At 38.6% G+C, this 19,226-nt stretch overlaps 1 protein-coding gene across 2 annotated transcripts in view; it reads right to left on the bottom strand.

The window, feature by feature from the left end:
- Positions 1–19,226, bottom strand: part of LOC110949571 (zinc finger protein 385C-like) — a 94,018-nt gene that overhangs the window by 10,237 nt on the left and 64,555 nt on the right. For both annotated transcript variants that reach the window (XM_022191701.2, XM_022191702.2), the window contains 2 exons: positions 4,796–4,950; positions 1,852–1,959 (listed from right to left, as the gene is read on the bottom strand). In XM_022191701.2, coding sequence (XP_022047393.2) covers positions 1,852–1,959; positions 4,796–4,950 — 263 coding nt within the window. The remainder of the gene's footprint in view (positions 1–1,851; positions 1,960–4,795; positions 4,951–19,226) is intronic.

Here is a 19,226-nt window from a genome sequence, read left to right as displayed (position 1 = left end):
ACTAACCGTGACGTCACCCGTTGGTTTCAACACCGAGAAAATGAAGCCCAGATTTTGTTACTTCCTGGTTGCCATTTTGGATTTCTTGGAGCCAGTGACGTAAAAAGCATCATCAAACAGACTGGACCGGAGAGCAACTCGGGGCAGCACCAGTCAATGGGACTGTCAATCAAGTATAGCCACGCCCCCTGGCTCTGCCAACTTTAACGATTTATTTAAAATTCAGTATTGATTTATTTTAAGATCGGCCACCTGATCTCTCATTTTGACCATGAAAACTAACGGGGGGAAAAAAAGATCCTGAGCTGTAGAAAATCAGTCTATCAAATTTTATTTTTTCCAAAAATGAATTGGGGTCTATGGAGCAAAAGCTTTTTGGAGCCAACCCTAGCGGACGGCGTGATATTGCAAGTTTTTGACACTTCCGGGTGGGCTTCAACTTTGGAGCCAGATGCTACGTCCATCTTTATATACAGTCTATGGTTCCTACCAACAAGTGATGCTTTACATATTATATATAGCCATTTTATGAATTGTTAATAGAAAAATATTGATTGGAGCAGCTTTAATTTTTTTCCCCACATTAGTCTATACATTATATTTTCTTGCCATTTGACATCATTTACTGCAATAATTTCCTATCATAATCATAAAGAAAACAACTGCACATCAACAATAAAAAAACTTAATTGAGCCTTATAGATTACTGTTAAATTATTTTAGCTTTCAATAAACATTAAACGTTTTTCTTGCGCAAAAAACTTCGAATTCATCCCTGCGAGTTGCACTGAACTTTGGCTAACGAGCTGAAGCTGTGTCCAAAATGAAAAATGAGTACGAACGACTGTGAAAATTCAACCTACGGTACGTCGTGTTTTTACTACACAGGCAGTGAGTATAAAAAAACAACTAGACTTCAACCATTCTGAACTATTCCTTTAATCAGTTTTCTTTGTGGGGTGCAAATTCCAGCTCATCAGTGCTGCCCCCTGTTGGGACCTGGTACCTGCCTGCAACCTGGCATCCAACTCCTGGGTCAACCATCACTCTCAGCACTGCTGCAGGTAACACAGAGGGAGGAGGAGAGAGTCTGTTAGCTAGAAAACAGACTCCCGACACCATCACTGCAAGTCCAAAAGTAAAGAGCAGAGACAGAAAATAGAGACAGATGAGGAAGTCAGAGTAGCAGAAAGGCTCTGCACCAGTCCTGCTTCTTTCAAGTTTCACAAAAACCAAGAGTCATTGTCATTCTGCCAGGTTCCTTCTAACAATATAAATGCAAATATGTATAAATGAACTCCATAGGAACTGGAGTCAAATGAATATGAATAGGTAGGTGTGATAAGGAGCAAAAGGCGACAGAACGAGCAGACTGGTTTCCTTTAAAGAGCTCAGTGGTCAGAAAATGGCAGGGATATTCGATCGACAAGAAAAATAGCCTGCTTCGAGATTGTGTTCGACCATTAGGATGCAAAAAATATGAAATTAGCTGCAAAAATGTGGATGCATGATAGCAATTATCAAAAGATGACCTTTGGATGACTTTTGTTTGCTTGGAAAAGCCCACATCAAAAGGTTCAGGGGGTTTAAAAGCTAGTAAAGCAAGATAAGGTTGACTCTTCTTTCATTTTATTACATTAAAATACATCACAGGTTAATGTGACTGACTGCAGCTAATGATTACATTCTGCAGGAAAACAGTCAGACATGAGCTGTGTGGTCAGAGGTGGCTTATCGCCTTCCTGCAGCGAATTTAAGATAAACTCAGTTCTTTTTTTAGCTTTTGTCGTATCTCGTTTTGCAGATAAAAGCCATTTAGTTTTCCCTCTGTGACGTCGGTGTGTGACTCACAGTGGAGTTGAAGCGCAGGTGACAGATGTTACAGGAGATGATGGGTTTCTTTTTGGGTGGAGAGACGCCGAAGGTGTGGTTGATCACCGCCTTCTGCACCGGATCCATCTGCAAGGTGAAACACATACATGAACATGTTAGTTATTGTGTTAAATTTTAACACAGCAATGACCCTACAAAAACACCAAATCTAACCCTAGTAATATAAAAAAAAATACAGATGAATATTTAGTAGGCATACTGCATCCCTCAGGGTTTGAGAATTAAGAAATGAATCGAGAATTTAATCATTTAACCACAAAGTTCAACTTCAAGCATGCTATTACACTACTACTACTAATACTACTACTAATACTACAACTAATACTACTACTACTACTACTACTACTACTACTACTACTACTACTAATACTACTACTCCCTCTTTTCCTGTCTCTCTCGACAGTCCTTGTGGAATAAAGGAAAAAATACAGGAAAAAAAAGCATCTGGAGCAGTTTTAAACACACTTCACATTTCAATTAAAAAATGAAAATGTCTCTTCATAGTTGTATAGATTATAGTGTTGAATACACTTTCCACATTTCGGAACATTTCTAACATTAATACTGCATTTAAAATGCCTCCTGTAGCTGTTCACTCATTGCACTCGTTAGAACATGTTTTATCTCCAGTCAGCACATCCAAATGGTCCTATTAATTAAATACAATGAATGCACAGTAAATTTGTTCTACTAGTGTGTTTCTAGTACAATAATCTTTAAGCTTATTTCTTTTTCTCAGCTAATGAATCGGACTTGAATCTGCCCAGATATAGGAAATAAATATCCACACGACTACCACCATCTTCCAGGTCAGTGATGAGGCATTTGTCAGTGCTGATTATTGTAATTTTTTTTATTAAATAAGGCAGAAATGTCAGCTTGGAGTCATCCAGTGATTGAATGAATTATTGTACTGTGTGATGTTAAACATGAATTCCTTTAATAAAGAGGGGAATAAGTTTGACTTTACCATCTATCATTCTATTCTTGAATAGATTTATGTAAAGATTCAATGCAAGCTGTGTATATTTTTCAGAACCTGAGATGAGAAAATTACTGTCTTGAATTCACACTTTTTTTAAATAGCCTTTTTCCCATCACTACTTCCGTTCGTGCATTTAATCCCCACGGTGCAGCTGTGCTATTGAAGCCATATTTTTAGCTTTAGATGTCAGACAGGAATATTCTCCCGGCCTCCCACATGCCCGATACATTTAGCACTTTTCTCTGACTTTGCTTAATAGGGGTTAAACATAATGCAGCTTGTGAAAGTCTGTCACTTCACTACTTAAAGCCAGACCAAACATAGTGTGTGTGTGTGGATGTGCCTCGGATATGTGTTTGCATTGAAACTAAGCAATTAAAAACCTCCTCCAGTGAAAATCTTTTTTTTTTTTTTTATCTTGTTAACAGGTTGTTATTTGTATACTGGAAGACATATTATAGGCAACATGATGGCTCAGCATTTCCACCTTGAATCTGCCGAGTACAGATGATAGTCTCTGCTTCAGATTTGCAGGGTTTCATATGTAACAAACATAAACAACCAATTCAACCCGTCAACTTGCTGAGTGATGCTTTTTTCCTCAGAATTGGTTCAAACATGAATAACTCCAACATTAAAACTTTCCAATTGTGTAGAGTCGTTTTAAAGTCTTTGAGCAGAGTCGGTGAGCTGGTGTGCTCGAGGTGGAGCGAGCAAAGAAGGGTAGGTGGAGACTAATCTAAATATGTTATGTAGATACACAGAGATGAGTTTTAAGGGGTTTGATTAATGACAAGTGAGGAATTTTATATATTTAGTCCCTGCCAATACACAGTTGTGATCTAGTCTTACTATATGTTTTCCTCTAAAATGCAGCTCCAGTTTTAAGTGATAGAAAGTTAAAATTCTAAGTTATGTTAGCCTGCTTGATAATGAATAGTTCTATATGACAGTGTTGGTGTAATTGTTTTTTTTAAAAATAAAGATGCTATTAAAACATTTTTCCCCACAATTTAATCACAAAATAACAATCAAATAGTTAAAGCATCGCAAATTATGAACCTTTAAAATCAGATTTTCTCTTAATGCTGGTAATTATTCACATTGTTCAAGCTGAGAGAAGCTGTGAACATTTTTCACTGAAATAGGGGCGATGCAAATATAGGTGGCTGTTCAAGCTGCATTTAATTTAATTAGAAGTTTGCCTTCTTAATTACCTTATTTTGGTTTAAAGTGAGGAGTCTGTTTACCTTACAACCTCCATAACTGCCTGTTGGTGATAAATATTTTTTCTGAGTCAGATTCTTTTGTTTCTAACTTACAGTAGACATTTAGATCGTTGATAGTGCAATAGTTGGACAATTTTGGCTTTCCACTTTCTTGCTAAGATTTAACAGAGAAGATCGACACCTCTCTCGTGTCTGTAGTAGAGCCGGGTTAGATGAAATTAGCATAAAGACTAGAAACTGAAACAGTTAGCCTTGTTCTGTACAAAGATAAAAAACAAACAAACAATGTGCCCATCAACACCTTTATATGAGATATAATGTGTTAAATCAAACATTAGAGGTGTTAGCAGGCACTTCTGAAGGCGCGTTTTGGCTAAAAAGTGACAACTGTATGTGTGACTCCAAAAATATCTTAAATAATTGCAAGTTGGTTAATGACTGATAATATGTAACTAATTTTATAGATGTCAGGGCTTTACATGATGAATGAGCTCCAGTTGAGATGATTTTAAAACTAACAAATGCAGGTTTGAGCAACATTTGAGTTAAATAATACCCTAATCTCAGACCTTAGCTAAAATCACAGTTTTGCCTTGACAGCGGAGGAAACATTTCAGGCTCTGTTTGGGGCTGGAATCATTTTCTAAATATCTATTGTACCCTCATCTGTGATGCGTGCGTATTGTACCGTGTTAAAATTGGGGAAGAGGCTGAGCGGCGAGGATCCGTTAACCCGAAGTGGCAGGAAATGCTCCAGCTGGGCATGAGTCTGCGGCTGAAGGGGTCGACCCGGCATCGGCAGGGAGCCCAGCAGTGGGTGGACCTGGCTCTGGGACAGTGCACCTAAAGCAGACAGGATTGTATTTTAGTCATTTGCGGAAAGACACAAATTTTATTTTCAGGCCACCAAAGCTGCAGATCATTACACTCGCACCGGGATAAACAGAGATTTTAGCACACGTATGAGAGCGAGGCCCATTCCCACAGTGAATGATTCACTCAGTAAAGCTTTAATGACTTCAGTAATAGCGGGGGATAAATGATGAGAGGCCTTGTGTGGCCTTTTCCTGCTTTACAAGTCCATAGTTTATCCTGACAAATGTCTCTGGCCTTTAAACACAACACCAGGGTCCGTAATTGTGAGATTTCTTCCGCCAGCTCAGTCAACACAATGAGAAAAAGAATCGCAAGGAGAGTTTAAGGTGCCGAACAGACTGCACGGTTTTTTAATGTACATGCTTGTTTATTCAGCGTTACCTAATTTCCTGTCTTCCTGTGTACATTACTTTACAATTAAAGTGTTTGTTTTGATGAATCCCACAGCAATTTCGCCAACACATTTTGCTTTGAAACCTCCTTCCACATGACCTCTCATCTCGTCACACTTGCCTTTGGTTGGCCTAAACGCTTTCAGACTGCTCATGCTTTAAAGAGCAGCATGGCACTGACCTTTGTCAAGACTCAAAGCAGCATTAGTGCACTCACATTAAAATGCACAGTGTCTTACATAAGCATGATGATTGCAGTTTGTTTGTAATGCTTGTATGCTGAAAGTCCTTAAGTGAAAAGGTCATGTGTAAACTAATGTGGCATCGAAACTTGGTCACACAGTGATTCTACCAAAAAAAAGGAAACTTTCCTCTGGTCTGACATCTTAGCAGCGGAAAAAACATCAAATTTTGGAGCTAAAAATGCAAATACCTGTCATTTTTCGTTCAATTTGACAGACTTGGTAGCTTGACTCGGTATGGATCAAAAATTTGTGGTTAGCGAGGATGGAGGGGATGTTTGGCCTGAGCTGGATGGAAAATGTCAAAAGGAGCTTGATGAGACGAATGAAAGGAGCAGTGGATGGTAGCAGGAGGCTTCTCTGTAGAAAAACTCAATGAAATTGACTGATGAAGCCAGATATATTAACATATCCAATTCTTGACTGAATGACGGAGAGAGATGACTCATTGATTATGGATTTAGGAAAAATATGTGAGAAAACCATAATGTACATGCTTGCTGAAAGATTTATCACCTTCTGGATAAAACTGTCAGCTCAACGAAGATTTATTTTATTAGATAAACATTAAGTAAATGGCAGAGCTAATATAAGACACTGTTTTGGCTTGTTGTGCCAAAACATACACGATCGTAATGCGCATTATTCATTAAAACCTAAACATGTTCTCTAAATACTGCAGGCATTGAATAGAGTCCAGCCTAAATTTGGAGTCTAATGATGTTATTTCATATTACTGAAAAGCACTGCAACAAGAAGGCAATTTTCCTCAATTTTCTGCTTCTTTCACCTTTGGATTTCAGGATTTATCTCTGGGGGACGGGGCAGGTTTGAAAGTCCTTGAGCATTAGCATGTTTTTACTAATCTGGTCTCATTTTCCAAAGATTCTGAGCACAGTACAGAAGAGAGGAATGCAAAGGAGGAAAAAAAACGCAGCCTTTTCAGATTCAAAACACGCCCAAATGATTGTTATGAACAGTGCAGCCGAGGGAATACTTAACACAGGCTAAAATTTTGGTTAGAGAACGATCAAAGATGCTGAATTGTTCCATGCAGCAGGTGCCTTAATGTTTACTAAAAGCAGCAGCTAACAGATTAGAAGCAGCATGTCTTGTTTTATCATCGCCTCCAGCAACAAAAGCCTCAGGGTATTTTCTTCCAGCAGTGAATATGGTAAAAGATAAAACCCTGCCAGTATTAGTTTTAAATTTGACTGAGCGCAATCTGACACCTTATATGGAATAAATGCTAAACAAGACTAAAAATCCAAAGCCACGATGGGAGCTCTCTGTTTGGCCGGTACAACCGTGCTTTTAGCTGTGGTAAATGTAGTGTGTAATAGTGGGAAAACCAAAGTGATGTCAAAATTCTGAAAATATGTCAGTACCATAGACTCTAGATAAAAGATAAAAGTACTTTTGCTTTTTCCATCGCGGTGCAGTTACCATAGATGCAGTAAATTTGGGAGATGCTGGGCAAAAATGAAAAGATGTGAAATAGTGGCAGCAAATTCATGTGCAGAAGGAGGTCTGCTGCAACAAAACCACACAGTGTGGAGACATTTAGTGTTTGAATTGGAAAATCAGGGTCAAGTTATATGACTAAAAACCAGTATGCAAACAGTGTAACAGAGCATTTTGAATGACAAGAAGTAACACTGCAGACCTATCTAGCAACCTCAAGGTCAGGCATCAGGATCTGTACGCAGAATTTAAGGTGAGTTTCAGTTGTTAACTCTACACCAATCAGCAACAATAATAAAATAGTCCCCCAAGTGCCACCAAACCAGACCTGACCAGTCGGGGAATGGGCATAGGACTTCTGGGAGTGTTCTGTGGAGTCTGCCTCTGGGATGTTGGCAGCAGAACCTTTGGATGCTGTAGGCTACATGGTGAGGGCTCTGAAAATGGGGCTTGTTCTAGTGCTTCCTAAAGCTGCTTGATAAGTCTGGGATCTGTGGAGTTTGGAGGTCAGGTCAGCGTCAGAAGGTCTTTGTCAGGCTCTCAAGCCGTTTCGGAGCAGTTTGCTTGGTGTGGAACAATGTTTAGGGAGGTTCTTCCTATCGAAGTAACATCTACATGAATACCAGGAGCTGAAGAAGCCTCTTAAATGAGAGATGAAACATCTTCAAGAAGTCTAGTTGCTGATTGCTCCTAGGATTATCATGACCAGAATGACTGAGAACCTACACTGACACCAGAACCCAAGGTTTCCCAGCAGAGCACTGCATTCTAATAAGATTATCAGTGTCACTGAAGTCACCTGTGTGTGTTGTGGGTGATCAATGAATATTAATTATAATTCCTGAAATGCTGCACAAAATGCTAGTAGATTGCATGTAGTTTTTTGTCTTTTTTCCCCTACATATACACTACCAGTCAAAAGTATGGACACACTTTCTCATTCAATGCTTTTTATTTATTTGTATCATTTCCTATATTGTAGATTAATACTGAAGATTAACACTTTTTTGTTTACAACAAAATTCCATATGTATTCTTTTATAGTTTTGATGTCTTCAGTTATTATCTCCAGTGTATAAAATACTTAAACAAAAAACACTGACTGAGAAAATGTGTCCAAACTTTTGCCGGGTAGTGCATGCATAAAAGATTATGTTCAATCCTTTGGTGAATTACTTTTGTATCAAATTTGGTGTTCAGAATTTTTTTACCAATCTACCAAATTTCTAATGTCACAACTTCCCTAAACAGTGGAGCGCTAACATGCTAACAGTGGCATTGCCAGCTGTTCATGCACCGTGTTAGGAAGGCATACTGAAGATGGAGGGAATTGCATAAGTTTTGGAGGAATTTAGTCATCAACCAAAACACGGGACAAATTACAATTAATGATGGTGCTACATGGTAAATAATCAAACAGACTAAAAACCATCTTGGCACGACATCTTATATACAAAAATGCATAGCAGTCCCTGCAATAAGACATTAAAGAACCTTGTGGTGGCACTTAAGTTAAAGTCAGGAGCTCATGAGAATCATTAGGATTCATCATCTGTACAGCCTAAAGGTCAATCCATTTAATAGTTATTAAGACATTTTAGCTTAGACCAAACTGGTGGACTGACCAACTGTTATTGACACAGTGTTCTCAGGAAGAATTTTTAAAAATGCAGATCAAAGTTCCTCAAGATTCATTCAAATTTTTACATTCTAGGACACAAAAAGATAAACCACTACAAGACTTAATTCTCTTAAAGGAAGGCATTGTTTCACAGACTGGCCAAGCAAATAACTAATCCTGCAAACCAGTAAGGGATTAATCACAGATGCTTTTAAATCTCAAACCAAAAAGAAACAAAAAAGAGCAAATTGAAACACATTGAAACACTGATAGCAAACATAAGAAGACTTGAAAACCTTAAACGGAATGACCACAGTTTACCACAGGGAAGAAGAAACAAGTCCTGACTACCAAAAGACTGCATGCACTGAGATAAAGACAAAAGTGGGACATAAATCATCACTGTAATTCAATGCTTTAGGAGTTTTTCTTACAAAATATGAAGACATTCTACTGGGGAAAAAAGCCCACTGCTCTAAGTATTGAAATTCCTAATTAAACTTACATGTAGACAAAAGGGTTTTATTTGTGGTCTTGTCTTATTTAACACAGTTTATTTTGTTTATTCAGAGATTTCCATTCCCTCCACTGCGCCATGCATTTATTCAAATTAGAATTTGAAAATGGGGAGTGATTAGAGCGATTATCATTGTTATTTGATCCTGCATTTGTAATGTTCAGCCATGAATATCCCTGGAAAACACACATAGGCTGAACAAAAAAAATAAACATACACAAGTACTACATGTTTACGATTTGATTTTGTTTTTGTTGAATTCCATTTTCATTAAAATGCTCCACTGGGACCGTTCATGTATCACTGATGCCAATAAAGTGCACTGAATTGCATTACACTGAATTGAGAGTGAATGACAGAGTAGCGAGAAATGAGAGAAAATGAAAGAGAGGAGGAGAGAGACAAGCAGAGGCAGATGAGAGACATTTTTTTCTCCCTTCGCTAGGCCGATGTGCTTAATCTGCCTGTCAGTATGACTTTTGGGGACATTGATTCCCTCTCCTACACAAATCTGAAATTGATCTCATTAATCTCCTACGCATATAGTCACAAAACACATCAGGGTGAGACGTTTAATTAACTGCATTTTGCTCTGAACAAACCAGAAACCGCCTTCATCCGTGAGAGTTTCTGCAACATCTGGCGACAAGAAGAACATGCTTTTGACAGGACTGTCCTTTTCATGTCACCCATCTCGTTTGCATCCAGAAAGCGTCGCAAAAGATTCATTCCAGCAAATTTAACAAGATCAACTAAAGCTGTGCTTAAATTAGTTTCATCCAATCATGTTGGGAATGTGTTAACCGGGTGGCCTTGATAAGTTTTTAGAAATAGTCACTCATCACTTTAACTTCATGACCTCAAACGCATGAACTCAATTACTGCAGCCAAGGCCTAAAATGAAAACCGTTGAGTTGGGAGGGATTTAGTTTAACCCCTTTATATGCAACAGGGAAAAAATAGCAATACTACCACAACATTGGCAATAAGGCCTTTAGGAAAATCTAGACGAGCTGTGCAATAAAATTATTTGATCATATTTATGGTGAGGGGAACCATAAACTAGGAAGTCAGCACTCTCAAATGTATGAACTTTCAACTGAAGAAGAACTATCGTGTGGATGGTCTATAGACCAAAAACACAACTTTAAAAACTTTCATAAGACTGACCTGATCATCATCATGTAAAGCTAGATACCAGACGACGAGATGGTGCCTTATTCATCTAAATGGAAGTTGCTCAGTGGCACATTAGCTGAAAGAGCTTTTCAAGTTTCCTTGACGAGGTACCTGAATGTTGATCACACTACTTCATATTCTTTGTCTTTTTCAACTGAGTGCAACTGAGATTGCCAACATTTGACTAAACTGACATCTGTTAGCTCCCTGCACACAGGAAAGAAATTAAATAAAATATTTTAAAAAATGCTTGGATTTACTGTAAAAATGATTAGAATATTTTTTTAAAAACCAGACTATAAACAGTAACTTACCTTTACTATTTAAACCTCAAGGCCTGCTGGTGAGTTTAAAAAGCTACAAGAAAAAGTTAAACTTACAGTGCCTATCATAAGTATTCACCCCCTTTGATGTTTTACCCTTTTATTGCTTTCATAAATCAATCATGGTCAATAAAATTGAGCTTTTTTAACAAAAAAATTATTGGAAAAAACTCTTTAATGTCAAAGTGAAAACAGATTTCTATAAAGTAATGTTAATGAAAGAAAATTATATAAATAAAAATAATTGTTTGTATAATTATTCACCCCCTTTTTAATTTAATGGTCTAATTCAATAGAGGTCCATCAAATTGTTGCCAATAGTCTCACAATTAGTGAAATGAAGATCACCTGAGTGGTGTGGGTGTGTTTTAAGTGATTGAGTTGTAAAACACCTGTGTCTGAAAGGTCCAGAGAGTGGTTGATCAGTATTCCTGGCTACCATTACACCATGAAGACAGAAGAACACTAAGCAACTCAGGGAAAGGGTTATTGAGAAGTACAATTCAGGGGATGGTTACAAAAAAATTCCAAGGCACTGAACATCCCCCGGAGTTCAGTGAAATCAATTATCAAGAAATGTAAGGAATATGGCACTTGCGTGAATCTGCCTAGATCAGGCCGCCCTCGTAAACTGAGTGACCGTGCAAGTAGGAGACTAGTGAGAGAAGCCACCAAGACCCCTACAACTACTCTGAAGGAGTTACAAGCTTCAGCTGCTGAGATGGGAGAGACTGTGCATGTAGCAACTGCTGCCCGGGTTCTTCACCGGTCAAAGCTTTATGGGGGAGTGGCAATGAGAAAGCCACTGTTGAAGAAAAGTCATATTAGATCTCGACCAGAGTTTGCCAAAAAGCACGTGGAAGACTCCATGGTCAAGTGGAAGAAGATTCTTTGGTCTGATGAGACCAAAATTGAGCTTTTTGGTCATCAGACAAGACGTCATATTTGGCGGAAACCAAACACTGCACATCACCAAAAACACACCATCCCCACTGTGAAGCATGGTGGTGGCAGCATCATGCTGTGGTGATGTTTCTCAGCAACTGGACTTGGAAGGCTTGTAAAGATAGAGGGCAGAATGAATGCTGCAAAATACACTGAAATCCTGGGGGACAATCTTTTTCAGTCTGCAAGAGAACTACGTCTTGGGAGAAGATTTATTTTACAGCAAGACAATGATCCAAAACATACTGAAAAAGCTACACAGGAATGGTTAAAAAAGAACCAGGTAAATGTTCTGGAGTGGCCGAGTCAAAGCCCAGACCTCAATCCTATAGAGAATTTGTGGCTGGACTTGAAAAGGGCTGTTCATGCCTGATACCCGCGCAACCTGACAGAGCTTGAGCAGTTTTGCAAAGAAGAATGGAGCAAAATTGCAGTGGGCAGATGTGCAAGACTGACTAAGACCTATCCACACAGACTCACTGCTGTGATTGCAGCCAAAGGAGATCTACTAAATACTGACTTGAAGGGGGTGAATATTTATGCAAACAATTATTTTCATTTATATAATTTTCTTTCATTAACATTACTTTATAGAAATCTGTTTTCACTTTGACATTAAAGAGTTTTTTCCAATAATTTTTTTGTTAAAAAAGCTCAATTTTATTGACCATGATGGATTTATGAAAGCAATAAAAGGGTAAAACATCAAAGGGGGTGAATACTTATAATAGGCACTGTATGTTTGATGTGACATTCCATCTGGTAACTTAACCAAATGTAAGCCTAAAATTGTGATATTTCACCAAAATCACATTATTCTAGACATCTAAAAAAAATAAATAGTATGTAATAAACAGATTCTCCGAGAAAATTGAAGACTCTGAGCTTGTTGGCACAGCCATAAATATAAGGGAGAAAATTAACAAGATTGTATTCAACATTAAAAAAGTAACTTTGTGAAAAAAATTCAACGTAAAATGCATCTTAAAAGAGCATTTCCTATTTCAGTGACAGAAGTATTGCATGAATATTGACCAAATTGTCAAAAATGAATACTGTTTGAGGAGGTTATTCCACACATTGTGATTTCATTGGCACCCCAGATTCTCCCTCACCTGACCCGCTGAAAACTTACCCAGGAATTAGTCTTGATTCTTACACCCTGTGAGCATTTACAACCCCATCTTCAATCCAAATCTGGACCAGATACAGCACATAACCTTTGTTCTAATCCTGCACCGTGTAAAGCATATGGATTAACTTATTATCATTTATGAATGGTCTGGTTTTTAAACATAACTTAACCCTACAACATAATACTTGTGCGTTTGGTTTTGTAAACACTAAAAAGACACCAGCGATCAGTCTTCAGTGTGAAACCTTAAATGTTAGGCATCAAGCCTACTAAAGCCTTTGTTCACACAGCTGCTTCATGTGGAGAAATTCAAAGCTTGACACCGGTGTGACTTTTGATTGTTCTCTTTTCCTTTTGCTACTATAAATGTAAATCCACATTTTAAAATGAGCCGGTTCCTGCCCGCTAATCTGTATTCACGTTCTTTTTCTGTGCAGTAAGACTGGGGAGTGTAGGTCACAGCAGCCAACCTTCCCGTATTGAGAGGGGATAAAAGATTATGAGCGGGAGAAATTACAGCATCTTGGGGGAAAAAAATGAGGAAACGCTTAATCTCTATTATTTCCAAGATTAGTCTCTGGGTGACTCAACATCACAGCAATCACAGAGGGAGAGAAATGGCATGTTTTCATGAAGGGTGGAAAGAAATGGGGATGAGAGGCTTTCATAGTGGCAAATCACAGCGAAAGCATCAGAGGAAAGGCTGCTTTGCCTCTTTTCATGGTGAACACATTTCCTGGGATTATCTGTCTGAGCCAGGCTCTCTGTCTTCACTGTGAACCAACATGGTGGTGTGGAAGCACAGTCTCATTTCTGATACCCAACAACATCCCCCCGTGAGCCTCCTTTCTGCAGAGCTAATGCCTGGTGACATTAGCAAATGAATTAGGGCTGTTTCACTGCTTTTATGTTGAAAATATTCTGCTATAAAAACATGTTTAATTAAAATTACTGAAACTGAATCTATACCAAGACAAAATCAAGTAAGGGAACTGGAACAAATTGTAGGTAGTTTGCTCCTCAGGGGAAATGTTTCACTTTAATCTAGGTGATAGATATGAAAGCTTTGACTCTCAGTCCACTCTCAGTTAGGAAACTTGATCTGGCCAGAATCAAACTCACAGGTTTGAGCTCTAATTTCTCTTTATTCCCTCAGGTAATGAAGCTGGGAGTCACCGTGTAAATTTTCTCCTCTCATCTTCCCATTTCTAAATTAGACAAATCTACTTCACAATGTAGTGTTTAACCTATTGTTGCCATGGGTCTCCAATGAGGTAAGAACAACAGTATAATTTCAGCTTTGTGATAGTGCATTTTTCAGCTAATTCCATTTGTTTTTAGGTGGCATACTTCGTTTAACTGGTAGGCGGATTTTCCCATAGCATGTAAAAGAACACTTCATGCTTTGTTTTGAAAACCAGTTGCTGAACAATGTATGTATACCTACACAAATTAAAGGAAAACCCAATACAAAAATGTCATAGTAAAATGATTGTCTACCAAGTGCTCCCAGAACAGTTTTTAGTGCTCCTTTGTATTGATTCTCCAAGCTTGTGGAACTCTACTGGTGGGATATACATCATTCTTCCAAAACAGTGGTGGTGGTGATGATGATGATGACATCAGTCCAAAATCTCCCATAGGAGTTCATGAGATCTGGTGACAGTGAAGGTCACAACATATGATTCACATCGTTTTCATGCTCATTAATCCAATCAGTGACCCTTCATGCCCTGTAGACAAGAGCATCATAAGAGGCCTCTCCCATAAGGAAAGATATATTCCACAGTAGGATAAAGTTCGTCACTCAGAACAAGTATGCACTGATTTGCAGTGACCCTTCCTTCTCAGTAGGTGTGTCCAACAAAGAGGTTTTTACACTGAAAAAATACCACCATATTTTCTCAGTGGTTTGCAATGGCAATGCTGCCGCACTGAAAGGTTCAAGCATTCATGCTCATACTGTCAAGAATATGGGGAAGAATGACTCATCCGATTGTGTTTTTTTCTACATTTCTGTAAATAGGCGCCTGTTTTTGCACCGCTGACCTCTCAAATGTGCATTTATCTCTGTAATGAGGAGTTTGTACACTGCAACCCAGCTACAATATTCCTCTCTAGGAATATTGATGGACTGTTGCTCACTGTCTGATCATGTCCTGCACTAACAAGCTCAGTCACCTGAGGAGGAGCTCTCTTTGGTTTTTCCTTTAATATGACACTAATGTATGAGCATCACTGTCATCAGATGATCTATACTGTTGTCTTCCCCAGAAATATAAATACAGATGCAACTTTAGTCACATTGAAACACAAGGGAACTGAGCAGTCTTTGCGACTGAAGCTCCTGCCATCTGTGCCCCAACAATGAATCAGAGTCACATAGATGTTATCCTACTGAGATCTTGATACAAAATTAAAATCAACTAGGTCTCCTCAGCATTTTTATACATGCAACAATTATTATTTACTTACATTATTTAATTTCCTAATTGTATCATGCAGTGCACCTATCATTTATTCAGGCTTTTCCTTGAATTTGTTTGCTAATACATGTTTATTTTTTCGCCACTGCAATACAGTTTTGTGATATTGTTTCTACAATGACCTTACACATTACTCACATTAAGATTAGGTTGGGTTTAGCTAAAGCTGGAGAACAACTGCATGTTTGCTGCTAAATAAAACTAAAATGATAAAAACATTTATGTTGAATTTAGTGGAATTTCAATAATTATTAAAGTCCTGAGCTTTAAATTTAGCTTGTTAGCAAAAATATGAACCCAACAGTCAACAGATGGATGTTGTGTCATAAAAAGCCCAATTGTTCTACAAACTCAATTCAATTCTAGTTAAATCTTGACCCTTTTCTAAGGTTTTCAGCTGCAGTGCCCAGCATTACGTTGAGTGAAAACTAACATCTGCTCAAACTCAATCTGTGTTTTTCAGTGTGTTTTTCAGCCAGATGTGACATGTAATTTACATGTTTCCTCATTTTGCAAACCACAAATCTGCAAATGTCTTTAAATAGTATCTGGTGTAGACATTGGGGCATCACCACATCATAAATCTGAACCTGGACAGAGAATAATTTTAACGATCTGTTGAGCTGGTTGACATTAGCACTGAATAAATAGCTTGTGTTAATACTTTATGTCAATAAAAACTTTTATTAACTAAGATAGACAAGTATTTTTGGCACTTTGTACGTTGATTTACTAAGGGTAATAGCATATTAAGGATTTTGTATTAAAAATACAGCATCAGTAAATACACTGAATAAAAAGAAACTGCCCAACAATTGTGCTAATATACTTTTATGATCACCTATCACACAGATATGGGGGTACATTCTATTCTATATGGTGCAGATCAGAAAATCCTTGTCACTGTATCTTTAACCAACAATAATCTTTCTATTTGCAGAATGGCTTAATGAAATAAGCAGGTTTAAGCACTGAGGAATGTGCAGCTAAAATGTAAGAAAGTGTCTTCTCTCTTGATAGGGGTTTGCTGTTAAGCCTGCAAAACACATTGTCAAATAATGAAAATTGAATGCTATGTTTTCCACTCCATAAAAGCATGAAGCGCACAGCTTTTCTGAGTCATAAAACAGAAGTGGTTAGTGCACTGCGCTTTTGCAGTAATGATGATGCCATTCATTGCTTACACAACAGGCAGAGAGCGAGGCATTTATGATGAGCTCTGGAGGATGAATTAGCATCCATTAAAACTGCCATTGACAGCTCCGCTCAGCTCTCTCCACTGGAAACAAAAAAGTGGAGAGTGAAGGCCTAATTTCCATGATGGCTTGAAATACTGCCCCCGCCTTGCTCTGTGTGGTCTTTAAATAAATCATCTTTATTGTGACAAAGTACATTTAGGCCACAACTGGCAGCCAACAGGCAAATTCTCCTGCTGGCTGTCAACGTCTATTTAAACTCATACAGCCGCAGCTGGCAAAGCCAGTAGCTTCGTAAGAAATTCTACCTGCAGGGCATCATCCAGCCCAGATCAGACTCCCTGTGGTAATCTGTCCTACTTTCAGCTGAAGCACTGTGGGCCCATTTTCACCCCAGGGTTCACAAACTTTTATTGAATTTGTTCAAGGTGAAATCCAGGACTTGTGTCCTCTGGTCAAAGAAAAATCACAGGATACTGCTGAGGACACAAGCTACAACGGCTTGTAATGTCCACACAGGAGAATTAAACTACATTCATCTTGTTCCAACAACCTTTTCGTCCATGCTGCTGGCACAAAGCAGCAAATCAACAAGCAAATGTGATGAATATCCATTCGAATGCAGTTTTACAGCAGATTGTTGGTTTGTTGACACTTTGCATTTAAAATATATCCACAAGGAATCTTATCCAGGGAAATGTTAATACTGGCACCAAATCATAAATTAAATTGAGCAACTATCCTCCCTTGTTCATATTGAGTAATATTTTTGATATGTTCTGGTAAAGCATCATTTACTCTCCCGGCCTTGTTTGTGTTGAAAAGACTGCCTAGTGAAAACACATAAACATCAAATTTAAGCCACATAATGTACGCTGCTGTTTTGATTTTGCTAAGTTTTTGCAACATGACCACAAAGAATAAACAAGCGCTGAGAGAGGGAGCTCATCTGGAGGGAAACAAGTGTGATTGCACTATCAGTGCTGCTCAGACAGAGCAATGTTTGCCGTGTTATGTTTTGTTTCTTTTACCAACCCTTTCCCTTTACATAGCACTGTGCACGTCTGTTTCAAACACTTAAAATAAACTGCCACCATCTGCTCGAGTTGAGAAAGGAGATAAGAGTCCAATCAGACCTACTGAGCGGCAGTCAGCCAACGTGTAGCACATACTTATTGATATTTAAAGTCTGTGCGCAGCTTTATCCGCCTCATGAACTTGGTAATTAGCAGCTTTCTGTCTCGATGCTCCTCTCTGGGCTGCAGTAAATATGGCAGTCTGCCTGGTGGAGTGAGCCTCAAGGATTATGCATTAGCAGGCTTCTAAGACGACAATCGCACCTTGAAAGAGGGTTATCAGAGCTATATTAAAGAAGGCAAGCTAGTAAAGGTATTACAGAGCATGTTAAATATTTCTGTGATTTTAATTTTTGTTATGGAAAAGTAAATACTGTTAAACATGAAGATCTGGGAAAATGTCAATAGTCTGATCACAGTAATTCAAAAAACTTTCTAAAGTTTGGCTTCCTCCATGTATTAATAAGGTGTGCATGAGATTCTAATAAGAATGACTTTCAGCAGCATGTGTAAGGTGCTGTCTTTTCTTTACCCTCTGCAAAAGCAATGCCACAAAAGCAAAAGGGCAAGTAATGAAGTAAATAGTGCCTTTACCTGCATGACACTTTAAGTAAATAGCATATGGTGTTTCTTCCATGGTTAGGAATGATCACAAATGCACAGTCACTGTGTAACAATTGGCATTTGTCCACTTTGTGAAAGCTGGATTTGTATGCTATCCTACAAGTGAAAGCAGTTATTTAGGAAAAACTGGTAAGTATGTAAACCATAAGCAGCAAACTTATTTATATAAATACATACAAACAGCCTGACGAACAAATAATATTGGGACTAAGATCTTCACAGGGTCCTATTTGAATTAATCTTGTTCCATCTACAGCCAACCAACAATCCATCCAACAATCCATCCATCCATCTTTTGCTTATCCAGAGTCAGGCTGTGGAGAAAAGCATCCTATCAGATGTCCAATTTGAAATCACCTCAGCTAGCTCCTTTTGATCGCAAAGACTACTGATTCTAATGAGCTCCCTCCAGATGTCCGAGCTGATCAGTCTATCTAGAAGGCTGAGCTCAGCCATCCTACGAAGCAAATGCGTTTGGCCACTTCTTTCAGTTGTCACTATCCAGACCTCGTAATGATAGGTGAGGGCTGGAGCATAGACCAACTGCTAAATGGAGAGCTTCACCTTTGAACTCCTCTCCCTCTTCACCACAACGATCTGGTACAATGCTGCCTTTACTGCACAGACTCCCCAGTCTGTTCGTCTCATGCTCCATTTATATCTCACTTGTGAGCAAAGCCCAGAGATACTTAAATTCCTCCGTTTAGGGCAGTGCCTAACCCACAACCCAGAAGAAAACAGTCCACTGGTTCACCAGAGAACTATGACTTCAGACTCGGAGGTGCAGACTCACCTTGCCTCTGCTGAAGGTCAAAGCCTGAAGAAGCAAACAGAACTACGACATCTACAAAAAGCAACTCTAAGGCTGCAAAACCCCGTGGTTGTGTGGACACCCTCCCCACAGCCACGGGGACTTGAGATCCTGTTCGTGAATATCACAAACAGGATCACACAAAGGGCAACCTCAGCATGATATGTAAGGATGTATCAAGTGCTTATTTAAGACTCTTCGTACTGGATCTTTCATTCAGAATCATATTATA

Source organism: Acanthochromis polyacanthus, chromosome 19 (genome assembly GCF_021347895.1).
Source record: "Acanthochromis polyacanthus isolate Apoly-LR-REF ecotype Palm Island chromosome 19, KAUST_Apoly_ChrSc, whole genome shotgun sequence".
Taxonomy (NCBI): Eukaryota; Metazoa; Chordata; class Actinopteri; family Pomacentridae; genus Acanthochromis; species Acanthochromis polyacanthus.
The sequence above is the reverse complement of the archived record's forward strand: the minus strand, read 5'-3'. Positions and strand labels throughout refer to the sequence as shown.